General features: G+C 40.5%; 1 protein-coding gene across 2 annotated transcripts; it reads right to left on the bottom strand.

The window, feature by feature from the left end:
• Nucleotides 1-2: 2 nt before the first annotated feature.
• LOC101049716 (interferon-inducible protein AIM2) lies at nt 3-27165 on the bottom strand. 2 transcript variants are annotated; one of them, XM_039460212.2, is made up of 6 exons: nt 25385-27165; nt 18153-20213; nt 10768-11049; nt 6275-6408; nt 3552-3971; nt 3-1118 (listed from the first exon to the last, which is right to left on the bottom strand). In XM_039460212.2, exons 3-6 carry the CDS (start codon nt 11027-11029, stop codon nt 891-893), a joined length of 1044 nt encoding a protein of 347 aa, XP_039316146.1. In that variant the 5' UTR covers nt 11030-11049; nt 18153-20213; nt 25385-27165; the 3' UTR covers nt 3-890. The 2 variants fall into 2 exon arrangements, with proteins under 2 accessions (XP_039316146.1, XP_074246105.1); XM_074390004.1 differs by lacking the exons at nt 6275-6408; nt 10768-11049; nt 18153-20213; nt 25385-27165 and having other exon boundaries at nt 3-216; nt 933-1118; nt 3552-6213.
• Between the last annotated feature and the right edge of the window lie 806 nt (nt 27166-27971).

Here is a 27971-nt window from a genome sequence, read left to right as displayed (position 1 = left end):
AATGAATGAGAAACAGAAGTTTATTGTAATCATCTGTTGATATTTTGAATTTGTTTATCCAGCAATTATCCTATCCTAACTTGGAGAGAGGAGCCTGTGAACTGCCGCACTCAGGTAACTTGCAATCTGACGGAACAGGCTGTATCACGTATTCTTCCCGGTTGGTTTGAATTGGTCCTTTTCCTTTCTCTATTTTTTTTTTTGGTTCTTAATAACCTGATGGAGAAAAAAACATGCAGTCTGAGATGCAGTCGACCAGTTACCCCTCCTCTGTTTGTAGTCACTATGGCCTTCTGAAGTGTACACCATCTTCTCATGAAATTATTTTGTTCCCACCCTTCTAACACATCGATCCGTGTTGGATCATATTCCTGAAGTGAGTATCTGACCTGAGAAATACACTCTCAGCCTCTTACAGGGAGAGACAGCAGGCAGTGCACCGGACACTGAGACCTGGGGAAGAGCACCAAGTAGTGGCAAGAGATGGGTAGGAGGTGTGGTGGAAGGTCAGAGGTAGGGGTTCACGTGGACTCAACTGCCCTGGACTGTGGTAGGTGCAGGCATGGTGGGACTGGCTAGGGAAATGCATCCTCCAAGAATTTATGGTCTGTCTACTTTAAAAGACATTTGAAAAAGTCAGAATGACTTCAACTCTGGGCAAGCTTTCTGCTTTAAACGTTTAGTGTCACTGAGGAGCTCTCTGTTGGGCTCAGTGTGCACAACAGTATGTGTCTCTGTCTCGAAAAGCCCATGTTCTCTTAACTGTGTATCTAGAATATGTGTTTCCTAAGAGGAAGGTTCCTCAGCTCCGTGAGATGCTCGTGTACTAGATATCAATGTCTTCTATTCCAGTGGCTCCAGTCCAGCTTTCTGATAGAAAACATAAAATATCATCCCCTTGGAGCGCTGACTTTGCTCCATGCAGTTCCCACCTTTATGGTGCTATGGACTCCAGGTGTCAGCTGTAGTTTTTCTCCATTTTTTGACAGCGTGAAGAATGTAAGTCGAAGCTTATCTCCTTCCTCACATTTTATTGTGTCCTGGTCTCCAGCCACCAGTACTTCCATATCGCCAGTGTTGTCCCTTAGGTTTAATATACCTTTCTTCTTTTCTGTTACCTGCGAAGAAAAACAACACCCAACCTCTGATAATCTGATTAAAGAATGCCACATCAGTCACACACCGGACATGCCAGAAGGATCCAAAAAGAAATACAGTTGATCCTTGAACAACACAGGTTTTAGCTGTGTAGATCCATTTATATGGAAATTTTCTTCTGTCTCTGCCACCCCACGACAGCAAGACCAACCCCTCCTCTTCCTCCTTCCTCCTCAGCCTACTTAACATAAAGTCAATGAGGATGAAGACCTTTATGATGTTCTACTTTTTTTTTTTTTTTTTTTTTTTTTTTTTTTTTTTGAGACGGAGTTCCGCTCTTGTTACCCAGGCTGGAGTGCAATGGCGCGATCTCGGCTCACCGCAACCTCCGCCTCCTGGGCTCAGGCAATTCTCCTGCCTCAGCCTCCTAAGTAGCTGGGATTACAGGCACGCGCCACCACGCCCAGCTAGTTTTTTTGTATTTTTAGTAGAGACGGGGTTTCACATGTTGACCAGGATGGTCTCGATCTCTCGACCTCGTGATCCACCCGCCTCGGCCTCCCAAAGTGCTGGGATTACAGGCTTGAGCCACCGCGCCCGGCCTATGATGTTCTACTTAATGAATAGTCAATATATTTTCTTTTTTATACTTTTCTTAATAACATTTTTTTCTCTAGCTTACTTGTTAAGAATATAGTCCATACTGTATGTGACATAAAAATACGTGTTGACTGTTTATGTTATCCGTAAGGCTTCTTTCTGGTCAAGAATAGGCTATCAGTAATTAAGTTTTTGGGGAGTCAAAAACTGTATGCAGATTTTCAGCTGCTAGGGGTCAGCAGCCCTAATCCCTACATTGTTCCAGGGTCAACTTGAAGAAAAAGATTCTGCTTTGAAACTAGCAGGTATGTATCTAATAGATGTTAGCAAGTTTACATAGAGGCAGATGTGTCTTACTTAGAGCATGTCTCTTATGTCCATCCTTCCGGTCCCAAACTCCCTTCCTTTAGGAAGAGCCTGGGATGGCGCATAGAAGCAACAGCTGCTGGATGGAGAAGATGGAGATTCTCCAGGGCCAGTAGCCAGGTTAATCAGGGGAAAAAAAAGAAGACCTTAAGGTTGGAAAAAAGCTGTTTATTTTTTTATTTTTTATTTTTTGAGATGGAATTTTGTTCTTTCACCCAGGCTGGAGTGCAGTGGTGTGATCTTGGCTCACTGCAACCTTCATCCCCCGGGTTCAAGCGATTTTTCTGCCTCAGCCTCCCAAGTAGCTGCCACTGTGCCTGGCTAATTTTTCTATTTTCATTAGAGACAGAGTTTCACTATATTGGCCAGGCCGATCTCGAGCCCTTAACCTCAGATGATCCACCTGCCTCAGCCTCCCAAAGCGCTAGGACTACAGGGATGAGCCGCCCTGAAGAGAGAGATTTAAAACAAGTCCAGGAGAGACATGAGGTAATGATGCGAGACCCAGTCGGGAGTCTAGTAAGTAATCAAAGACAAGAAATAATTCACAATCAAGTCTAAGAGCAAAAGGGAACAGGATGTTAGTTATTTAGGAGATTGATAGTATTTTAGGTTTAATTTTATGGACGAAATCAATATATATTAGTGGATAGCTGGCCAGATTGAAAGCTGAAAACTGGGATAAAGAACATGACCTTCCTATCCAAGGTCATTTTACACTTGTATTTTCCAAGAGGACTGGAGAGTCTTCCTATAAATTCCTTCTGAAACTAACCCAGGGTAGCAGAGGTGGTTCTGAGGCTCTGAATGCAGGGTCAGCACGTTCCCTCTCTGTGGTTCTTTAGGTTCTGTCATCTCATTTCATCAGAAAAAGTCATCTCACAGGGCTATTTCCCTGAGGCTCAGAGTCATAATACTTTAAATTTCTCACTTCTAATAAGTCTCCTCAAGCTAACTCTTTCTTCTGTTTTCTTCATTTAATCACAGTTCTTTAATCCTGCCTTACATATTGGTTTTTCAGGTCGATTCATCTGGTTCATTACTCAACTACACTTACATCGCATTCACAACAACAGTCACTTAAAGATGATATGTACAAAGTATAAAAATAACAGATTGGGAGGCTGAGGCAGGCAGATCACCTGAGGTCAGAAGTTCAAGACCAGCCTGACCAACATGGTGAAACCCCGTCTCTTTAAAAAAACAAATAAATAAGTAACAGAGATAAAAATTATATGAATGAATTAGTTCCTTTTTCCAGAGGTTACTGGGATAAGAATAAGTTGAAACAGGATTGTGACAGATTTTTGACAATAAAAACAATTTTTGAGTTTTTGTATGAATTTTGGCATGTTAACTCTGCAGCTCTTTAGAACTTTGTATTTTTTTGTCCATATAGAAAGATATTAAACCACTTCTAAAGTCGCTTTAAGATCGGATGAAAAATATTATTACTAATCAATATGAAATTAGATATGAAAACATACCTTATAGACCACAAACAACCCATTCACAATTGTTCCGAGGGGCTGAGTTTGAAGCGTGCTGATCTTTGGGGTTTCCCCAGCTTTTCTGATAATGTTTGGTGGGACATTAACCTTTTGGTCAGATTTAGCATCTAACACACGTGAGGCACTAGTTACTTCTAAGAAACCACTGTGCCGATAATATCTTGATATTATAATTATTCTCTTTGGAATGAATTTATCTTTTAGCAGTGTATTAAAAACTTTTACAAAGAAGAATTCCTTCTCTGTAGCCACTGTAGCATGAAACATCTCTTGCTTGCCTTCTTGGGTCTCAAACTCGAAGGGCTTCATTGCTTTCAGTACCATAACCGGCAAATGGTCTTTCTGAAACCCTTCTCTGATAGATTCCTGCTGGACCACCATCTGTTTCTGCTCAGGCTGAAGACAAGAGAAGAAAGATATCAGCTGTGAGTCATAACTGGCAAATGGTCTTTCTGAAACCCTTCTCTGATAGATTCCTGCTGGACCACCATCTGTTTCTGCTCAGGCTGAAGACAAGAGAAGAAAGATATCAGCTGTGAGTCTTAAGGGTACTATTGAGAGGACCTTCACTCACAGTGCTAAACCTCAGGAAGCCAGCTGAAGATAGGCAGAATCAAGGGAAGCGTTTTAGAAGGGTCTGGAAGAGATCCGAGGCCTAGAACGACCTGGATACAACAGAGAATGCAGACGGAAGATTTCAGCTCCTGTGTTCAGCTAAGACGGTGTAACAGGTTTTGAAGGTAGGATTCCCTGAAACAAAATTCTTGCTTTGCCAATTGCTGTATATTAAGAGCTCATCAGATCTCTGAAATATTGCTAAAGCATGGGGTAAATCTGATAAACTGGATTCCGTCTTCTATCAACTCCATTAGGCATAATGCGTCCTGTTTCTCTGTCCAAAACGTTCATTTTACTCTGGTATAAAAGTGAGGGAGCTCAGTGACCTGCGCAGGGCTCCCCAAATTCCTAGGGAGGTGCTGTACGTAACAAAATGCAGATTATATTTAATATAAGTTAAGGGGAGGAGACCTAGGCCAGAGATCTTACCAGTGAGTTAAAGGAGACATTTAAAAGGAGATTCAATACTAGATGTATGGATTTACCCTTAGAAATAATGAATTATAAACTGAGGTTTACATTTAAAAAATACATCTTATTATTTGAAATTATTAAAAAAAATTTAAATACCTAAAAAATAGATTTGGTTAAATAAGGCACGGTATAGTCACAAATAGATTGCTATGCAAATATTAAAACTGCTTTAGAGAAATAATATGATAAACTTGTAACTGATTCGATAAAGGGAAAGGTCCTAAAAAGATAAAGGATAAGCAGTTAAAGCCCATAAACACACACACTGGAGAGAGATTTACCAACATCAATATAGTTTTTTCCTAGAGGATACAATTATAGGTAATTTTATTCTCTTCTCTGTGGTTTTTTTTTTATTTTTCTGAACTAACAGAGATAAGATACCTTGTTTTGGGGAAAAATACTACTTTTAAAAGCAACTTGCCATCTAGAACCAGAGGGGAATATAGGGGAAAACAAACAGAGGCATAAAAAGCCAAGTGTAGGAGTTTCTGAAGGGTGTCCCTGAGGAGACCTGAAGCTTCGGCCAGCGGAGCTTGGGCGAGTAAGGGTCCCTAATGGGTAGTACGACTGATTGCATTTGGACCAAGGCAGGGAAAGGTCAGCTTCACTGAGGTCCACTACAAAAGTCCTTCTGTTTGGTTCATGTATCTTTAGTTGGGTCTTGCAGACTAAATAATACATATTGTCATTACTGATGACGGTATCACACCATTTATACTTGTTTTTCTGCAAAATCGAGATGTTTCGGGCCAAATGCAGAGGAAATGGCTACTCTAGACAAAGAGATGAAGTATATAGTTTCTGAAGCTCATACAGCTATAAAATGAAGTAATATTTGCCTCATAGGAAATGAAATTGCGTGTGTGGTTGATTCTGTGCTGGGACTCGGATGTTGCCTGCTGCTCCCTCATTCTCACCAAGAACAAGACTCTCTAGGCACGACTCTCTCACCTAAATGGGGCCGCCTCACCTTGTCCATGTAGCTGTATAGAGGACTTTTTTACATTGCTTTTAAAAAGCAATTTGCTGTCAAAAACCAAGGGGAATACAGGGGAAACCAAGGGGAAACAGAGGCATGGCAGGCAGAGTGTAAGAGTCTCCGAATTGGATCTCTGATGTGACCCGGAACCTGGGCGTGTGCAAACCACAGACTCCCCCAAATCATGGGAGCCATGAAAGGCATTCTCAGCTCCCGAGCTCCACATCAGATAGGCCAGGGCCTCCACTGCAAGTACATTGTTCTCGACATTCTTTGTCTTCCGCTGCTTTCACTTCCTCACAGATACTGATTCTGAAAGTGACCTAGAATAGACTTCCTGTAAACAACTGTCTATCTCAGAGTTTTCTTCTATAGAATCCAAACCTTAACCAAGTGTTAATGTGTGCAGGGCCTGGCAGAGATTAGAAGCTCAACAGGTGTTTAATCTGATAAATCACAGGTAGTTCCACTTTTTGTGACTCAGATCACTTTTCATACTGTGGCCTTGCTTCCCCTATTTGCATGCTGTGAGACAAAGAACAGAGAACCATGTGGGAAGTGACAGTGACAGTGACTAGAGGACACTCTTACAAGGACAAAGGCCACTCCCCTCCCCTCCTCCTACCTTAATATGAGCAGAGACTTTTGGTGCAGCCCGTTGCTTTTTGACATCATTTCTGATGGCTGCAGACGCAGCAGGACTCATTTCAGTTTGACTCAGTGGCTTTTGTTTTGTTGCTGATTTGTATTCCTTATCAACTGATTAAAAAACAAGACATGGCCAATAAGCCTATAAACATATGAGCAGTGAACATTTTCAAGTGTCACCAGAAATAAATATTAAAACCATATTAGGATATCTTCAAGAACAGCTCACTTTTCTAAAAAAAATTAAATCTTATTTTTAAAAATAAAGAAACAACATGACATAGACACCTGTAATCTCAGAACTTTGGGAGGCCAAGGCTGGAGGATAGCTTGAGGCCAGGAGTTTGAGACCAGCTTGGTCAACATAGGGAGACCCCATATTTACAGAAACTGTTTTCCAAATTAGCCAGGTGCGATGACACATGTCTTTAGTCGCAGCTACTTGGGAGACTGAGGCAGGAGGATAACTTGAGCCCAGGAGTTCAGGGCTGCAGTGAGCTGTGATCCCACCACTGCACTCCAGCTTGGATGACAAAGTGAGACTCTGTCTCAAAAAAAAAAAATCTGCTTACCTTAACATCAAGTAATTCCATTCACAGGTATACAGTCAAGAGAAACACACACAAAAATACATACAAAGATAAGTACATAGGCTTATAATGTGCATAAATATTCATAGCAGCATTATTCATAATGGCCTCAAATGACTAAAATAAAAATAGACCAATTCTCTCTCTATATATGTATTTGAGTTTATGTGTATATGTAATTAAAAGTTAAATGAAATCTCATATAGTAGCAAAAATGAATAAACTGCTGCTATGAAACAAAGGCAGATTTCTAATTATGTTCTACAAGGCTTTGCACTGCCTGTGTCAAGGGGACCACATCCTGCCCTCTGAAGAGTCTCTGTACTCCAGCCTTCTTTCGGTCCTCAGGCAGGTCAACACTTGCTCCCGGGGATTTTCACAGTGTTCCCTCTGACTGAAGTTACCTTTAACTGCTATGGATTTTTCAGAGCTTAGCTCATGGGTCACTTCCCTGCGGAACCTGCTTTTGACCAACACCAACTCTGACTCCTGGCTTCTGTTAATGCTCCTTTGACACATGCTGCTAAAGGACCATCTTCCTTTGCATCGGAGCATTTTTCTCAGTTCATTACATGCATTAATTTGCCTTGTAAGAAAAATGTCTACCTTCCCTTTAGAGTAAAAGCTGTACAAAATCTGGATTTGTTTTTAACTCCTTGTTTTCTCATAAGGACCTAAAAGAATTCCTTGTACCTATTAGCAATTCAATAGATTTTTACTGAATGGATGAAGAAATGGATGGATGGGTGGCATGTTGGCTCCTCACTAATGCCTGCAAAATGCAGTTGTATAATCTGGCTGGGTTCCTCCAGGTCTATGGTCAGGTTATATGTTATTTTGAAAAGCCAATTCCTAGTTGTGATTTTTTTAAAGGACCATGTAATAAGATGGCCATGTTTGGTGACTTAAGGCACTCTCAGGCAGAAGAGGGACTGAAAAATTCTCAGATGTCATTTCTGATAGAATTTGAGCAATTCTGAGCTGAAATAACAAGGCAATCACTTTGATTGTAGTAAAAAGAGAAACGATTTAATTATTAGAGCTAAGAGTAGAATGAACTGTCTTATGAGGTAGCAGGTACTCTGTCACTAACTTTCAAAGAGCAGAAAGTGGTTGACTGGGATTTTGTAGCAGGATCTCTGCTCTAGAAAGAAGTTAAACTAACCTTCCAATGGCAAGTAAATTCCATGAAACTGGTTTCAGAAAGGTATGCAGATAAAGTCTGCCTTCTATGTTGACAGCATACGAGAGAAAACAGTCACGGGAGGTCAAGGGAATCCACCTACCATTCTGCCACATCACATCAGCCATATTTCATCTCACACACAGTGGTACCAAAGCAAAATTTGTGAATAAGCTTGTCTGCCCACTCTAAATCTCTCATTTGCCTTAATAATCAGGGCGCACATTGTTATTTATTATTTCATTTATCATTTTGAGCATTTTATTTTAATCTTACAGGACTTTTGTAGACTTTGATCATATTTTCTCTTAGCTTCCTTTCTCTAGGCTTACGTGTCCTTATATTTTCTCATTTTGTTTCCTACAAAAGCTTCTCTTGTCTACTGCTTATTGCCTCTGTCTTCATTAAAGATTCTCCAGGTATTGTCTACCTTCTATGAGGTGAGGTCGTGAGTAGAATAGCATATAGCACTCTACATGCAGACACGCAATGGCTATGGAGAGGGATCACTTAACCAAGAATAAAAGATTAACTGTTCAAAAAAACAAAACAAAAATGGTTTTCCTATAATAATAGAAGTAGCATAGAGACACAACAATTTCCTACATTCAGAGGGGCCTAAGAATGTCTGTGGCTGGAATTTTAGCTATGACAGAACTGAACTGCCTTCTTGTAAAGCATACAAGAAGCATACTTTGTGTTTTATGGTTGTTTGAGACAGGGTCTCACTGTTGCTGCCCAGGCAGGAGTGCAGAGGCATGATCTCAGCTCACTGCAACCTCCGCCTCCCAGGTTCAAGTGATTCTCCTGCCTCAGACTGCCGAGTAGCTGGGATCACAGGCGCCTGCCACCACTCCAGGCTAAGTTTTGTATTTTTATTAGAGATGAAGTTTCACCATGTCGGCCAGGCTGGTCTTGAACTCCTGACCTCAAGTGATCTGCCCACCTCAGCCTCCCAAAATGCTGGGATTACAGGTGTGAGCCACTTGTGCCTGTCCAAAAAGCATACTTTGAATCCTGCAACTGTCACATGTGGAGACTCTCATTTGGGAGAGTCCTTGGATGATCTACTCCTGAGTTTCCACGCTAGTTCCAAACTGGATCTTTTTTTTTTTAAATCTAATCAGAATAACAAAATCCCAGAATCATTAGAACAGCAAAATGGGAGGAAGATTTAGAATGTGAAACTTTGTGCTATCCTGGTCAAAGAGAAGAATTAATTCTCGATTTAATGCCAAAATAAAAGGTATTTCTAAATTTCTCAGCCTATGTTTGCCAGTATGCCTAGATTCCTCTCATCCCAGACAAGAAAATGCAGTTGGTTACTTCAAAGTAACACGTGTGGTTACTGCCATCTAGGGGCCATCTCTAAGAACTACGCCTTCTAACTTCATCTAACCTGGGAAAATACAATGTGTAACACTTTCTCTTTGGTGCCTTAGATACTACCTAACAGTTTATATCTGTAAAGGATTATGAACGTACATAGTATCACTTACATGGCTTCATTTAGCCTTCCTATAAGTCATGTTTGAGAAGTGATGTCATCCGTGTTATACACTCACAAATGCTATTAAAAGCTGTTGCAATTTTTGCTGTTACAGTTGTACTTTTTTTTTTTTTTTTTTTTTGAGACGGAGTTTCGCTCTTGTTACCCAGGTTGGAGTGCAATGGCGCGATCTCGGCTCACCGCAACTTCCTCCTCCTGGGTTCAGGCAATTCTCCTGCCTCAGCCTCCTGAGTAGCTGAGATTACAGGCACGTGCCACCATGCCCAGCTAATTTTTGTATTTTTAGTAAAGACGAGGTTTCACCATGTTGACCAGGATGGTCTCGATCTCTTGACCTCGTGATCCACCTGCCTCGGCCTCCCGAAGTGCTGGAATTATAGGTGTGAGCCACCACGCCCGGCCTACAGTTGTACTTTGAATCCTAAAACTGTGGCATTTGGAGACTCTCATTTGGGAGAGTCCTTGGATGAGATGCTCCTTTGTTAGCTCTCTTTTGTTCTTCAGACATAAAGCCGGGACATATCAATTTTCTTAGGAAACAAAATCAGAAATTTAAAAGAGATTTAAACTAAATGTAGATGGAGACAATGAGTGATTTAATTAATAATGTAAAAAACCTTTGTGTTGTGGGTGATTTATAGTGCCACCTGTATTGGAGATAGGAGAGAGAATCCCCTAATAGGAGGAGGAGATTGTCCCCTGAAGGATAGTCTGGGACCTCAGAAAGCTGGGGACAGGAGAGGAATAGACAGACTACGTGAAGGAGAAAAGGTGCTCAATATCCTGGTTGACACTTTTCCAATGTGATTATTTATATTTTCAAGACTTCAGTAAAATGTGAGCGCAATATATACTGTGTAAATAGAGTTGGGGGATGTTAACTTTGAAATCCTACATCCAAGTTCACTACAGTTGAACTGGAGACAAAGATAGGCAAAGAGAAAAGATGATAAATGGAAATGGTAACCCTAAGGGCTGGAACAAGAAGATGGAATGGATTTGTGGAATTTGTAACAAACACTTCCTAGAAGTGATTCTCAGTAAAAGGAAGCAAAGAGACAGTGCACTAAGTCGGCAAACAAACTCCCACAAATGTGCACTGGGGGCCGTATCCCAGGGATGCGGCAAAAGGAGAGGCCCAGGCTTGGCAAAGAAAGGGACTAGGCAGTGCAGGGCTCCCACTTTACCTTTCTCCTTCTCTTCCTGAAGACGTCTTGCCAAAAGCATGTAATTCAACTTCCGAAAAATACGAATGGTCTTCGTCACTGCAGACACCACACCAGCATTTTCAATCATCAGGTTAGCTAGTTGTGGTCGATTTGCAGCATGTAGTTTGCTTCTAGCAATATTAAACTCATCTGGAAGGAAGAACTTAAATCTATCCAGTTCTTCATTGGTGATGTTCTCCAGGCCCGTTAGCAGGAGTATCTCCTTATATTTACTCTCCATCTAAGAACTTCAGGATCCACCTGTATGGAGTCCAAAACATAGACGATTACAACACCAAAAGTGATTCTAAATTCAGAATAAAGCAAGGTGAGCTGTTACTATTTTTTAAAGAAAAATAAGCAAAATGTTTACAGTAGTAAAAGAGGTTTGAGTGGAACATAGGTAAGAACTTCTTAAGCAAGGTGGTCACTATTCCCGGGAAAAACATTTTCGGAAAGTATACAACACCTCTGGAATTCTTAGAAAAGAGGCTATATCAGCTGGGCACAGTAGCTCACGCCTGTAATCCCAGAACTTTGAGAGGCCAAGGTGGGCAGATCACCTGAGGTCGGTAGTTTGAGACCAGCCTGGCCAATGTGGCAAAACCCTGTCTCTACTAAAAATACAAAAATTAGCCAGGCGTGGTGGTGGATGCCTGTAATCCCAAATACTCTGGAGGCTGAGGCAGGAGAATTGCCTGAACTCAGGAGGCGGAGGTTGCTATGAGCCAAGATTGCACCATTGCACTCCAGCTTGGGCAACAAGAGTGAAACTCCATCTCAAAAAAACCCCCAAACAACAATAACAACAAAACCAGAATATATTTTCCTGTTGTTTTAAAAATAGATTTATCAAGGCATAACTGACATACAACACAGTGCACATATTGGAAATATACAATTTGATAAATTTTGGCATATACATATACCTGATGAAGTGCAATTAACCAATTTTTTCTTTCATGGATCGTGCTTTCAGTGTCATATTTAAGAAATCTTTTCCAATGTCAAGATTAGAACATTTTATGTTCTCCTCTAAAAATTTTATGGTTTGATATTTTACATTTGGGTGTATGTACTGTTTTGAGTTATTTTGTATACGTAGTGAGGGATGATTCAAAGTTCATTTACTTTTCATATGAATATAAATTTTCCCAGAACCATATGTTAAAAAGACTGTTCTTTCTTTAAAGACTTTTTTTTTTTTGTATCTTTGTAAAAATCAGTTGTCCAAATATGAGTGGGTCTATTTCTGGATTCTTTCTTCTGTCCATTGATCTATTTTTATATCTTGTTGCCAGAATCACATTGTAGTAATATGATTGTTTATGTATAGTATCCAAAATAATAAAACATAAATAATGATTCAACAGTTTTTCTAACTATAAGATTAATATGCAGAAATACATTCCTTTATTCTAGCACCACTCCAAGAGAGAAAAATATTACATAGAAAAGTAATTTCCAATAGCAACAAAACTACAAAGCACATAGAACATCTAATACAAAATATTTAAGAGTTTTAAAAGGAACCTTATAAAACTTTATCGAGAGGTTTAAATGACCTAATTAAGTGGGTATATGTGATATTTTAAATGGGAAGATTTGATAAAATGAATACAGCAATATTGTCAAATTACTCTATAAACTCCCATGCAAAATCTCAAAGGGATTTTCATAGAAGTTATCAGGATGATCCCAAAACCTAAATGAAAAAAATAAAGACAAAAATGTGCAAAATAAGTTAAATATGTTTTTTAGGATGTACTATCCCTACTACTAGATATCAATACTTACTACAAACGTATGATAACTAAATCAGTATGGTAGTGGCACAGAGAAAAATCAACTGATGGAGTGTGGAAATAGAACCACATGTAAATTAAAACATGGTATATAATCAAAGTGGCATTAAAAATCCCAAGGCAAGAATGGACAACTATAAAAAGAGTTCAGGCAAATGACAACATATGGGGAATGATATGCTGAGCCTTTATCTTCCATCATGCAAAAATATATATCTGGCTGGATTAATTATCTAAATAGACTAGTAATGGTATTGAATAAAACACAGAATTTCTCCATACATTGAAGTAGAAGGAGGTTTCTTTTATTTTTTTCTTATACTTTACGTGCAGGTTTGTTACATAGTTATATATGTGCCATGATGGTTTGCTATACCCCATCAACCTATCATCAACATTAGGTATTTCTCCTAATGCTGTCCCTCCCCTAGCTCCCCACCCCCTGACAGACTCCAGTGTGTGATGTTCCCCTCCCTGTGTCCCTGTGTTCTCATCGTTCAACTCCCACTTATGAGTGAGAACATGCGGTGTTTGGTTTTCTGTTCTTGTGTCAGTTTGCTGAGAATGACGGTTTCCAGCTCCATCTATGTCCCTGCAGTACGTGAACTCATCCTCTCATCCTTTTTGATGTCTGCGTAGTATTCCATGGTGTACATATGCCGCATTTTCTTTATCCAGTCTATCATTGATGGGCATTTGGGTTGGTTCCAAGTCTTTGCTACTGTGAATAGTGCTGCAATAAATATACCTGTGCATGTGTCTTTATAGGAGAATGATTTATAATCCTTTGAGTATATACCCAGTAATGGGATTGCTGGGTCAAATGGTATTTCTGGTTCTGGATCCTTGAGGAATCGCCACACTGTCTTCCACAATGGTTGAACTAGTTTACATTCCCACCAAAGGTGCACAAGCATTCCTATTTCTCCACATCTCCTCCAGCATCTGTTGTTTCCTGACTTTTTAATGATCCCCATTCTAACTGGCATGAGCTGTTATCTCATTGTAGTTTTGATTTGTATTTCTCTAATGACCAGAGATGATGAGCTTTTTCTCATGTTTGTTAGCTGCATAAATGTCTTCTTCTGAGAAGTGTATGCTTGTATCTTTCACCCATTTATTGATGGGGTTGTTCTTAAATAAGACATAAAAAGGACAAGCCAGAAAAAAAAATAAACTTTTGTCAAATTTGATTGCATGCATATTCTCAATTTCTTTTTCTTCTTCTTCTTCTTCTTTTTTTTTTTTTTTTTTGTATTTTTCTTTCTTTCTTTTTTTTTTAAGACGGGGTTTCACCATGTTGGTCAGGCTGGTCTTGAACTCCCGACCTCAGGTGATTTGCCCGCCTTGGCCTCCAAAGTGCTTGGATTACAGGTGTGAGCCACCACGCCCAGCCATTCTCAATTTCTTTGTAGGAAACCTACGTATGTGTGCACCCTCCCACACACACACTGACACAAACACACCCCAAACAAAATGGTGGAAGAAATAAGCCAAAGAACAAAAGACGATGTTTACGAGCTGAAAATAACTGATTGTGAATTTTAGAGAAGTTGAATACTCTCATCAGTAGAGTCAATGTTAATAAATTCCACACTATCACTGTTGATGGCCTTATAATTTTTTTTTCCTATATGCTGGTAAGGGCTGGAGAAACTCTCCTTATACATGTAGAGTTCATGAGTGAAAGTTAAAACTATTATCAGGACCATTTTCAAAATAAGGAATACATTTAAAACATTTGTAATAATAATGCCATCCAAATGCCCTCACTCTACTGATGAAAGCAAGGAAGGACAGTACCTCTGTTGAATATCTAATGTGATGATCAGGTTGGCATGATTCCTATTCTCCTACTTGTCCATAAGAAACTAACCTTCCTATAACCCTCTTATGTAATAACAATCACATTTTTAATCACATTTTAATCACATTTTATATAAGGCTCAGCTTTTTCTCTGAAGTTACGTTGTCTTATAAATCAAAAACTTACGTTTTACTTCATAAGATCTGTTAACTTAAAAAATGCTTGTATTTGCGAAACTCCATCTCAAAAAAAAATGCTTGTATCTGTTATAGGGTAAAATGTACTTATTTCCTTTTCAATTTTTATTTTAGGTTAGATGCAGGTTTCTTATATAGGTAAACTCGTGTCACAGGGGTTTGGTGTATGGGTTACTCACCCAGGTAATAAGCATAGAATCCAACAGGTATATTTGTCTAATCTTCTCCCTCCTCCCACCCTCTACTTCCAAGTAGGTACCAGTGTGTGTTGTTCCCCTTATTGTGTCCGTGAGTTCTTGTTATTTAGCTCCCACTTATTGAGAACAAAAGTGGTATTTGGTTTTCTGATCTTTGCTAGTTTGCTAAGGATAATGGTCTCCAGCTGTATCCATGTTGCTGCAAGGGACATGATCTTGACTTTTTATGGCTGCACAGTATTCCAAGGTGTGTATGTGCCACACTTTCTTAATCTAGTCTACCGTTGATGGGCATTTAGGTTAGTTTCATGTCTTTGCTATTGTAAATACTGCTGCAATGAACATACGCATGTATGTGTCTTGATGGCAGAGTGATTTATATTTCTTCGGGTATGTATCCAATAATGAGATTGCTGGGTTGAATGGTAATTCTGTTTTTAGTTCTTTGAGGAATCACTACACTGCCTTCTACAATGGCTGTGCTAATTTACACTCCCACCAGCAGGGTATAAGTGTTCCCTTTTCACCCAACCTTGCTAGTCTCTGGTATTTTTTAGTAATAGCCATTTGACAGGCATGAGATGATATACTATTTCACTGATTTTAATTTGCATTTCTCTAATAATTAGTGATGTTGAACACGTTTTCAAATGCTTGTTGTCTGCATGTATGTCTTCTTTTTAAAAGTGTCTTTTCACATTCTTTGCCCATTTTTAATGGGGTTGTTTTTTTTGCTTTTACATCTGTTTAACTTCCCTAAGATTCTGGATATTAGACTTTTGTCAGAAGCATGGTTGGCAAATATTTTCTCCCATTCTTTAGGTTGTCTGTTAATAGTTATTACTCGGTGAATAGTTTTTAATATTAAAAAATAATTAAATATTACTCTGTTAATAGTTTCTGTGCAGAAGCTCTTAAGTTTAATTACATCCCACTTGCCAATTTTTGTTTTTGTTGCAATTGCTTTTGGTGTCATCATAAAATCTTGGCCAGTTTCTATGTGCAGAATGGTACAGCCTAGATTATCTCCCAATATTTTTATAGTTTTGGGTTTTACATTCAAGTCTTTAATTCATCTTGAGTTGATTTTTGTATATGGTGTATGGTAAGGGTCTAGTTTCAACCTTCTGCATAAGGCTAGTCAGTTATCTCAGAACCAATTATTGAATAGGGATTCCTTTCTTCATGGTTCTCTTTTGTCAAAGATCAGATGGTTGGAGATGTGCAGCCTTATTTCTGGGCTCTCTAATCTGTTCCACTGATTGTTATAGGTTGACATTTATATACAAAGAAAATAAATGCAGATCTATCTGGTGGCTTCATAGATCCCAGGGGTGCACACACTGTAGTTTGAGAAGCATGTGCTATACAATAGCTAACCACTGGATATTGCCTTAGAGTTTGCAAAGTGCTTTCATCTGGAACCTTAAAGATGCAAAGGAAACAAAATATTCAGGGAGTATATAATTATCTCTGAATAGGGATAATTCCTACCCTCAGATATAAGTACTCAGCATGCTGCCAGTAACACACACCAGTTTCCATTTATTGTCATCTCCCAATTATTATGCGTTAAATTAAGCATTAGTGGTGGATGACTTTCCTGAGGCTATACAGCGAGTGAAAGGCAATAGGAAGGCCTGAACTCAAGTCTTCTGGATACAGGTTCTCTGTTCTTTTGCTAACTGCCTTCTTATCATTCAGAGTGTGGAATGATTCCCTGTATTTTTTTTTTTTTTTTTTCAAAAAAAGAGATTGATGTTATTTGCTGTGATTTGGAAGATACACGCCTCAAAATATCTAACCCTGTTATAATTCCAATATTAGCAACTTTTGCCTAACTCCTTTGTCACTCTTAACCCAGAATACCTGCAAAACTTGCTCCTTTATAGATTTTGGGTCAATTGTCCCCTTTTAAGCTCAACATTCCCCAGGCACAAATAGCAGATGACCCATTACTGTCTATTACCATAAGCTATTTTATTTTCTTCATAGCACTTCTCTACTTAATACTGCCTTATGTTCAATGTTGCTGCTTGCTTATTTTTAAAAATTTTTTTAACTATCAGTCTCTATTGGAATGGAAATGCCTTATGGGCAAGGGCTTTGTTTTCACTGCTGCACTGCTACCTCCTAAAACACTATCTGGCACATAAAAGATATTCAATAAACATCTGTTGCATAAATATTCATTGAATCAACTCTCTAGACTTTCTTCTTTAAAAATGTAGCCCTCGGGAATCTCCACTTTCTAGGCACGATTGAATCCATTTGATTTGATTAATCAAGGGCTGAAACTGCTTAAGTGGGAGAAGAATCAATCTCTTCACCCTATAGTCACTAGCAGAGATTTCTAAGCCTGGAAAAATAGAAATTAAACCTAGAACAAAGCATTGTGGACAAGTAACAACTCTACTTATAAAATAATTTCAGAAGAGAAAAAGGTTGAGAAGTTTTCTTAACATCCAAGAGCTTTATGTCAAAATGCATTCAAGAATAGAATTTAGAAACTTCTATCCCTGGAGGAAATAATCCAACTTTCACTGGTTCCATTGCATCAACTGACCTAATTTCTATCAAAGTTAATTGAGTTTGTGTGAACTTCCAAAGTAAGCTGATTCCAAATCAATCATGAAATTTATTTTAATGTGTTTCTGCTATTAGTTACTTTTTTAAAAAAACCATATTTTGATTGATAAATATAGTATTTAGGCTATGGTTATATTTTTATTCTGGCTACCTCACTATATCCTACAATTACAAAATCACACAAAACTTAAATTGCTACCGTAAAACTAAGAAGCAATAACTTGCCATACTCCAAACCCCTGGATGAGTCAGAGCTTTGTTCCTAAAGTCATCCCTTCTCTGCTTTGCAAGTTGATGACCTCAAAACTAGAATCAGTAGGTGAAATGATTTCATTAATTTTTGACTTTATAAGCCTGAGGAGCAGTCAGCATTTGCCATTAGCTAGGAACAAGCAAGGTCAAGGTAGTAGGCATTTCTACCTTCTATTTTTTTCAATGTTCATTATTCCTTATTTTTATTTTACCTTTGATACCCATAAGCAGTTATCTTAAAGATGTGAAGAATATAGGAACACATATTTGAGTGCATAGGAATTTCTTCCCACAGACCAAAGATTCTCAAGCTTCAAATCTGATAAGAAAGAGAATTCTGAATTCAAACACCACCTCCTCATCACCTATAAAATATCTTCCTCTCCTCAATGTCAACATGTCAAGCAAGAAATACTAAGAAATTTAAATTTATTTTGATCTTATTGCTGAGTACATCTGTGTAAATTATAGATCATATTAATGTGAGGTAATGAAGAATTGTGTTAAAGGGACTTACCAGGGTCAGCTGGGGCTGTTGTTTTGAGCGCACGAATTCTCCGATTTTCCCGCCTCTGGCAGGCCACGTAGAGGCGTTCCCGTCTCTGGCAGGCCAGGGCCCTTTGTTTATGATTTTCTTCCTCGGACTCTTGGGGGTGGGGGCCCTATGACTCAGCCTTATAAAACAATAGCCAATCCGGTAACGGAGTCAAAGATCAATCCAGAGGAAGTTTGAACCCCTCATTGGATGAGAACATGAATAGGGCGGGAATAGCTCAGGAGTGAAAAACTCTAGGCGCCCCAACCTGGCTGAAATCCTCTCCCTCCCCTCCCACGAGAGCGTCCTTTCACTCTGCCTAATCAACTGCACTTTTGCACACTCTTTGGGTCCACGAGTTCTATTTAAGCTGTAAAACTCACTGCACAGCCAAGGAGTCCCATTTCCCTGTTCTTGGGGTTAGGAGGGCCAAGGGCTTAAGTCCCAAGAGCAACCACTTCACTTCTGTCGTGGCCTAGTGCTTAGGACTCCTGGTTCTCACCCAGGCGGCATGGGGTTCGACTCCCAGTCTGGGAACCAGGGAACTGGCTGCAGTTACTCTGGTTACAGTAAGAATCTCCAAAACTAGTTTAGGATGAGGACTTAAGTGTTTGTAGCAGTAGTGAGTCTCATCTCCAATTTTGGAGTGAAATAATGTCGGGAAATTCACAGAGTAAAAAGAATCCTTGAAGTAAAGTGGAATAAAGAAAATAAAGAAATGGTCAATCTAGTGAGAATCTTCCATGAATACTTTCTGGAGAATGGTCTGTCTCAGATGAAATGAGCAGCAGAAGATGGAAATAGCCGAGGTAAAGAAAGAGAGGTGGGAAAGTATGCCTTGTCCATTACAGGGAGGATCAGAGAACAGTAGCTTGGTTGAACCAGAAACTTCCTTCACTCATATACTCTCCATGTGCCATGCGATGAACACGAGATGAATGATGCCAATCCTGGCTGCATATAGTAGGATAGAACTGGATCCATCACGCCCAGTGATGAATTAATCACACATGAATTTACTCTCCTCTCCTGCCCTGACACAGGCTCTCAACTTTATTCCACTTTAAAGTGCAGAGATGATCTCTGGAAATACAGAAGCCCTTTCTACCAACAGAATTGTTCAGGGTTTATGGTTTTAGCTTGGGGCCAAGAAAAAGTAAAAGACACAGATGCAGTCTGAAGAATGGCAGAAAATAAACTAGGCAGAGAAGCATTCAAATTGGAGAGGAAAGAATGGCATCTCTCAATTAACTGAATTCCCACTCAGTTCTAATCCTCCAACTTCTCCTTCATCCCACCCCAACCTCAGACACTTGGGTCACCATGCTACCTTCCACCTTGAATTTTGCACATTACTGCTTGTCACTGAGGTTTATTTAGTTTTCCTAAATTCTTAACCTGTCCTCACTCTTAGCCACCATTATGGTCTACTCCTACTTTTCAATTAAATTGTATTTTTTATAGCTATCCACTTGCTCTCTCTAGGCAGTTCATTCACTTCACCGTGTATTAGACCCTAGGCTAGATAATTTCTACACTTCATGTCCTTACCAAACCTATGATCAGGAATGGTATTAAAATATATTTAACAAACTATATGGCATGAGGATTGGTTATTAAAACAAGCACTGGCTGTATATGTCCAGTAGTGCCGTCTAAGACCACTAAGTCACCGACTTATGGACTAGTGATCTCCTTCAATCTGCTCTGAATTCAAACACCACCTCCTCATCACCTATAAAATATCTTCCTCTCCTCAACGTCAATATGTCAAGCAAGAAATACTAAGAAATTTAAATTTATTTTGATCTTATTGCTGAGTACATCTGTGTAAATTATAGATCATATTAATGTGAGGTAATGAGGAATTGTGTTAAAAGGACTTACTGGGGTCAGCTGGGGCCTTGTTTTGAGAGCAGGAATTCTCCGATTTTCCCGCCTCTGGCAGGCCACGTAGAGGCGTTCCCGTCTCTGGCAGGCCAGGGCCCTTTGTTTATGACTTTCTTCCTCTGACTCTTGGCGGTGGGGGCCCTATGACTCAGCCTTATAAAACAATAGCCAATCCGGTAACGGAGTCAAAGATCAATCCAGAGGAAGTTTGAACCCCTCATTGGATAAGAACATGAATAGGGCGGGAATGAGGCGGGCATTGGCCTCATTACATTCTTGAATCCTTTTAAAAGGGACACTCTCATTTCAAGGATATTTGTATTTGTCGTTCTTTTTGCTTTGAAAATCTTTTGCTAGATTTATATGGTTTGCACTTATACCTTCCTGCCTACTACTTATTCTAGATACTTTATTCATGTTATTTTTTTATTTTTCTACTATCCTCAGTAGAAGGATCTTTGTCTAAGATCTTTGTCTCTTTTGTTCCTTACTGAATTTTCAGCATTGAGAAGAATGGCTGACACAGAGCCTGGGTTCAATGATTATTTTGGAATAAATCAATCAACTAATTGAATCTATACAACAATGCTCTGATGTAGATAACTTTTTCTTCATTTTACAAACCAGGAAGTTGTGAATCAGAGAAACAGTATAACTTGCAAAAGAATGCACAGACAGTAAAGAGAAGAGCCTGAATTAGCCTACATCTGTTTGATTGCAAACGTAAAGCTTTCCTACTGCACCATGCTGCCCTCGGGGGGAAAAAAGGCTCATGGTTTCTGCATGGTCCAACAAGGATGTGTGGGTTTTGTGCTCTCTCGAGTTCCCTTCTGGAACCGTATTATCCAGCACACATCTAAATTGCCGTTGACATAACTCGTATTTATAATGTTTGCATCTTGAGTCTACAGGGTATGTACGTGGGGCTTAAGAACTGCAAAAACAAACGGCAGAGGGAGAGCAGTGCTTAGACCCACAAGCACTGATTAACAGTTGAAGGTAAAAGAAAGAGAGTAAACCATTAATTATCTTAGGTTTCTACTTTGGAAAATTAAATAGGTTGTAAATGAAACTAAAGACAGAGAAGTAAGTTTATCAAAGTCTAAGAAGTATGCATGGGAGACGTTCTGATACATTGTGCTTAAGATGCATGTAGGACTAGTGAACAGAGGTATCTAAGTATCCAGTTGTTACTGGCCCAATTCATCAGGCCCTCCCCCAAGTCTCATTTTGATCACCTGTCCTGTTATCCTGGTTCCCTATTTTCTGTTTCCCTAATTCATTGTCATCTCTGTCATCTGTTTTTTTTTGTTGTTGTTGTTGTTGTTTGTTTTTTTTGAGGCGGAGTCTAGCTCTCTTGCCCAGGCTGGAGTGCAGTGTGCAATCTTGGTTCACTGCATCCTCTGCCTCCCGGGTTCAAGCAATTCTTCTGCCTCAGCCTCCCGAGTAGTGGGAATACAGGCACCCACCACCACCCCTGGCTAATTTTTTGTATTTTTAGTAGAGACAGGGTTTCACTGTATTAGCCAGGATGGTTTTATATCTCTGGACCTCGTGACTTGCCTGCCTCAGCCTCCCAAAGTGCTGGGATTACAGGCATGAGCCACCGAGCCCAGCCTGTCATCTGTTTTTTTAGCCTCACAATAACCCTGACTGTTCTTCTGGAGGAAGTCTGAATTCCAGAACACGATATTCAAAGGGACATGGCCAAAGGTGTTTGGTTTAAAATGTGTCAGTAACTGAGACAATCCAATAGGGCAGGTGAAGATAATTTAAACCAAGATTCTAAGCAGGATGTAGAACTCATAGTCAAGTGAAAATCTGGACCACACTTCAAACCATCTGACCTTTAATAGGAGAATGAAAATCCAGAGAATTGAAATCTGTGAGCGGGTTGGAATCAAAAGCTTTGCCAAGCAAGTTAAGGATTAGGGAATTCCATTCTCAGAAAGGTGAAATGTATAGTATGGAAGCAGAGACGGGTACTCAGTTGTTTAAACCAAGTTAATTCAGCAGGGAGAAGGGTTGGGAAAGGAGGAAAAAATGCCTACACAATCAGCATGCATGTTATTGGATCCGTGGCAGCAAGACAAATTCAAGTCTCTGACTCATGAGCTAGCTTATAGTTACTCCATGCTATAGCCACGACTGGCTTAGAAATTTGGTGGGGTTCAGCGTTCCAGGAAATGAAATAGCCAAGGGGACTTGAGTTTGCTGGTTAACATCAATCTTCAGCTCTGGCAATTCAGCTAAATAATATTCTCTCCAAGCTTTGGGCTTGGCTTTTATTGGAGACACACACACACACACCCCTCACTCCTCTTATTTGTGAGCTTGGAAGAGAAATCTGGGTATTTGTTTTTTGGTTTAACAAATATTTAACACTTTATATGTAACTGATAGTGTGGATAAACAAATGAGAAAAAGACCAAAAAAAAAAATCTCTACTCTTATATAGCTTCTCTTTCTTACTTCCATAGCTCCAGTGACAGGCATGCTAACCATGCATTTTCTTCTCCCTTCTTAACCTTTCTCCCTACTGAATTGACCTTGGTTTGCACAAGTGAGTAGTACTTCGCTAGTGGAATATATATATATATATATATATATAATCTCTTGTGTATATTTTATATACATCATATAAATACCATGTGTATGTGTGTCCATGTGCATGCACGTGTGCACATGCACTATGGAGGAAAATAAAGCAGGAGCAGGCAGAAGTGCCAGAAATGGGGCGTGAAATTGCTAATTTAAATAGAGTGGTCAGAAAAGGTGAAGATCAGAAATTGAAAAGGTAACATCTAATCAGAGGCTGAGAAAGTAAGGAAGCAACCTGGCAGCTTATCGGAGCAAATGGGATTCTAGGAAGAGAGGACAGAAAGAGCAAGGGGGCCTCAGACAAGTGTGTGATCAGAACGTCCAATTAAGTTGGAAAAATCAGTGTGGTTGGAGAGGAGGAGCAAGAGGAAAGAGAAGATGGAGGGCAAGTTGGACAGAATTAGACCCGACTGCGAAGCGCCTCATCAGCAACTTGCTCTAACTTTGAATGAAATAAGAGAGTTTTGAGCAGAGAAGTGCAGGATATGACATATTTTGCAACAAGGTGAAAAACAAGAAGGTCAGTTAGGAGGCTATTGTAATAATGCAGGGGAGAGATGAAGACATCCATCTAGCAGAGTCGCAGTGAAGATAGAAGAAGCGATTGTACTCAAATTACATGCATTTAATTCATAGAAAATAGAAGTTCCTAATAGACTGGACTTGGAGTGCCGAAGAGAAGCTAAGAAACACACTTAGGCCAGGTGCGGTGGCTCACGCCTGTAATCCCAGCACTTTGGGAGGCCTAGGCGGGTGGATCACTTGAGGTCAGGAGTTCCAAACCAGCCTGTCCGACATGGCAAAACCCCATCTTTACTTAAAATACAAAATTAGCTGAGAATGGTGGTGCATGCCTGTTGTCCCAGCTACTTGGGAGGCTGAGGCAGGAGAATCACTTGAACTTGGGAGGTGGAGGTTGTAGTGAGCCAAGATTGTGCCACTGCACTCCAGCCTGGGCAACAAGAGCAAAACTCCATCTCAAAAAAAAAAAAAAAAAAAAAAAAAAAAAAAAAAAAAGAAAAAAAAAAGAAATACACTTAGATTTTTTTGACTAAACACCTAAAAAAAAAGTCAAAATGCTACTGATACTGCAAAGTGGATGTCAGAGGAGCCTATTTGGAATGTGCTGGGAGAAGGTTAGGAATGTGGACTTGGACATGTTAAGTTGGTGATGCCTGCTAGAGCTTCAAGTGCATAGTTCAGATACCCAGGTGGAGCTTAGGAGAGAGCTAGTCTAGAGATGTGAGCTTGGGAATCACTAGCACGCAGGTAGGAACAGTAAAAGCTGTAAAGATAAACGATTTCACCAAGGGAGGAAGTGCAGAAAGAGGTAGTCCAAAGTTTGCCCCAACCATTCCAGCATCGACAGTGTGAGGGATGAAGACTGACCAGCCATGGTGACTGAAAGGGCATGAGTGGTGAGACAGGTGGGAAACTAGGAAGAGCAGTGTTTAAGGTGCTGAGAAGTGAGAAGGTAATTCTTTTTTTTTTTTTTTTTTTTTTTTTGGAGACGGAGTTTCGCTCTTGTTACCCAGGCTGGAGTGCAATGGCACGATCTTGGCTCACTGCAACCTCCGCCTCCTGGGTTCAGGCAATTCCCCTGCCTCAGCCTCCTGAGTAGCTGGGATTACAGGCACACGCCACCATGCCCAGCTAATTTTTATATTTTTAGTAGAGACGGGGTTTCACCATGTTGACCAGGATGGTTTCGATCTCTTGACCTCGTGATCCACCCGCCTCGGCCTCCCAAAGTGCTGGGATTACAGGCTTGAGCCGCCGCGCCGGGCCCGAGAAGGTAATTCTTAAGGAGATAAAAAGATAAAATGTGCCACGTGTTTCTAAAGTAGTAGATAGGATGAGGGCTGCAGAAAAGACATCGAATTAGCAATTAGGGGTTACTGGTGATGCTGATAATAGCAGTTTTGATAGAGAATGGTGCAGAAGAAATTTTAACTTAAGTATACAAAATATATTAAGATTGATTGGCTGGGTGCGGTGGCTCACACCTGTAATCCCAGCACTTTGGGAGGCCCAGGCGGGTGGATCACAAGGTCAAGAGATTGAGACCATCCTGGTCAACAAGGTGAAACCCCGTCTCTACTAAAAATACAAAAATTAGCTGGGCAAGGTGGCACGTGCCTGTAATCCCAGCTGCTCAGGAGGCTGAGGCAGGAGAATTGCCTGAACCCAGGAGGCGGAGGTTGTGGTGAGCCGAGATCGTGCCATTGCACTCCAACCCGGGTAACAAGAGTGAACCTCTGCCTCAAAAAAAAAAAAGAAAAAAAAAAAAGATTGATAAGTGCTGTGAAGGAAAACAAGAGAGACAAGGCAGAGGGGTGCCAGGATTGAGGAGTAAAATTGCTCATGTAAATTGAGTGGGCAGAAAAAGGGTGGATAAAAAAGGGAGCATGAAAGTAAAGCCAACCTTCTTGCTATAAAGGTCCAGAGAAATGTGCTAAGTGCTGGAAGGAGATGTGGGGTTGACAGAGTGTTTTCTTTTTGTTTGCTTGCTTTTCTAACATAGGAGAAAATACAGAATATTTCATGCTGATAAGAATGATCTGGGAGAGAGGAAAAATTGGTGATATAGAAGAACAAAAAGAAAATTTCTTAAGCAAGTAAAACCTAAGAATGATTCCTCTTTGAGACATATCTTACAAAACAAAGAAAGCCCACCCAGCATTTCCCCTATGTGCCATCTGCAATAGAGGAACAGTGCCTACCTTCTTCATGCCAGGACTGCAGAACCCCGCAGGGATTTCAAGCTGTGTTAACTTGCTGCCTAAGGCTGACAGTTACTCTGCCAGACACAGACTTAAATCCTGGTTCTGCTATTTGCTAGCTGTTTTGCGACATCTGGTAAATTATACTCTTCTAAAGTGTCCATATCCTTAACTGCAAAATGGGGGAAATGTTATTATCAACATTAAAGAATTAATGTTAGAATAAGATAATTCCATTCAAGTAAGTCACGAACTTACAACAGAGCCTTGCAAAGAGTAATCATTCAGCCAGGGTTAGGTATCAGTATAAAAAGTAATAATATGCCGGGCGCGGTGGCTCATGCCTGTAATCCCAGCACTTTGGGAGGCCAAGGCAGGTGGATCACGAGGTCAAGAGATAGAGACCATCCCAACCAACACAGTGAAACCCCATCTGTACTAAAATATAAAAATTAGCTGGGCATGGTGACGCGCATCTGTAGTCCCATCTACTTGGGAGGCTGAGGCAGGAGAATTGTTTGAACCCAGGAGGTGGAGGTTGCAGTGAGCCGAGATCACAGCACTGTATTCCAGCCTGGCACCTGGCAACAGAGTAAGACTCTGTCTGTCTCAAAAAAAAAGAAAAAAAAAAAGAAAAAAAAAGTGATAGTAGTAGATATCTAGTCATGATATTTTGTGACAAATAATAGTTTCATATGGGATGGCAGGTCGCAATCTGGATTTGAGACTGAGAATAAAAGGTAGGAGCATATCTTATTTAAAATGTTTTATCAAAGAATAGATTAAGAGGACACAGGGAAGGTAGAAGTGCAAGGCTGGAATGAAAAGTCTTTCTGGCGGGGATGAGCAAACCAGGGCAAAAGATGACGAAGAACTAGAGTGATGTTGAAATCACACCAGAGCATCCCACTGGGGCTAGATCAGGGGCTTTGTGGCTGGTCGTGCGGTCAGGAAATGAAGCCCTGCACTGTGTGAGAAGAGGCATTCATTACTGGGAAATTCCCAAGTGCTATGTGGGGCTTCAGTCAAGAAAAATGGTCACTGCCTTGGAAGGTAGGGGGCCCAGTCAGGGGAATGTGACAGAAAGATCAGTCTTACAAATAGGCCGATAGATAAACCCCAATGGAAGCTGAAGCTTCAGGAACACCAGCTCAAAGACACAAGAGAACATGGCTAAAGTGAATAAAATAAACGAACCCATCCTTTCACAGCTGGTGTCCATTTTCACAGGTTCAAGTTCTCAAAGGGGTGCATAACATGGCTGGTCTGTCCTCAGCTGTTTTTCTTGGTGGAGAAACGGTTCAGTTTCTGGTCTCTAACTCAGTTCCTCCACGGTGCTTACCTCCGGATCCCTGGTGTGATCAGCAAACCAGGTCTGCCACCTTCTCTTCAGAGAGCTTAACTAGCCGGGGTCTTAGGAGACCATGCCCAAATCACCTAGGCGTCTTTCAAAGGGACAAAGGCTCTGAAACTTCTGAACAGCTTCACACATACCGCGAATAAACACTTCCCTTCACTCCCAGGGCCAGCGCGGGTTGGAGTGACGACTGGAGCTCTAATTGGCTGAGCTGGTTTGGGTTCTCTCTAGTAACCACAGAAGAAAAGTTCTTGTAGCGACTTGTAGCCCAGTCATCCCACATCATTACACTGATTGGAAACTGAAAGTGGTCAGGAAGCTGTGAAGAATGACCACAGATCTTACTGGTACACTTTGTGACTGAGGGGCCTAGCAGATGACATTTTATTTTTATTTTTATTTTTTTTATTTTCTATTGAGACGGAGTCGTGCTCTGTCGCCAGGCTGGAGTGCAGTGACGTGATCTTGGCTCACTGCAACCTTCACCACCCTGGTTCAAGCGATTCTCCTGCTTCAGCCTCCCGAGTAACTGGGACTGCAGACATGCCCAGCTAATGTTTGTATTTTTAGTAGAGACTTGGTTTCACCATGTTGGCCAGGATGGTCTCGATCTCTTGACCTCGTGATCTGCCTACCTTGGCCTCCCAAAATGCTGAGATTACAGGCGCGAGCACCGTTGTCTGGCCCAGATAACATTTTTCTGGCATAAACAAGCACACTGATCTCGGAGGGCATCTAAAAGTGTTGCCAGTAGGCCAGTGCAGGTTTTTGTCGTCAAAGCATGAGAGAATCTGAAGATGAGACCAAAGTGAAAGTGTAGACGTTTTACTGTGGAGCAAAAAAAGCAAGGCTACACCCAAGGGAAGAGTGTGGGCACGCAAAGAATGAGTCACAGGCAACGCGGTTCATATAATATAGGGAGAAGCAGAATGAAGGTAGAAAGTACTCTATAATAAGGGGAGGAGTTTTCTGGAAAATGGGTGGGCAATTATCAGAATCAGGGTGCCGCCATTTTCTTGACTAAAGATAGTTAATCCGGAACTGTGACGGTGTCAGGTGCATGATGTGAGTAGGAAGTTTCGTTACGGAAATTTTATGATACTAAGGGCATAATGAAGCTAAGGGTCAGCAGTCAGCCAAGTTTTCAACCATCTTGGATTTAACCAGTCGCGGCCAGTTTCTTCCGTGTTACGTTCTCATCCGTGCCTAAGGAGGAAGTCTGCAATCTGG

The sequence above is a fragment of the Saimiri boliviensis genome, chromosome 19, assembly GCF_048565385.1.
Source record: "Saimiri boliviensis isolate mSaiBol1 chromosome 19, mSaiBol1.pri, whole genome shotgun sequence".
Taxonomy (NCBI): Eukaryota; Metazoa; Chordata; class Mammalia; order Primates; family Cebidae; genus Saimiri; species Saimiri boliviensis.
This window is presented reverse-complemented; position numbering and strand designations above follow the sequence as displayed.

Coding starts and splice junctions, on each gene's coding strand:
- LOC101049716 (XM_039460212.2), bottom strand. CDS start 11,029: ATGGAGAGTAAATATAAGGAGATACTCCTGCTAACGGGCCTGGAGAAC. Junction 6,409..10,767: donor TCAGGAAGAGAAGGAGAAAG/GTAAAGTGGGAG, acceptor TTTTTTAATCAG/TTGATAAGGAATACAAATCA. Junction 3,972..6,274: donor AAGTCTCTGCTCATATTAAG/GTAGGAGGAGGG, acceptor TCTTGTCTTCAG/CCTGAGCAGAAACAGATGGT.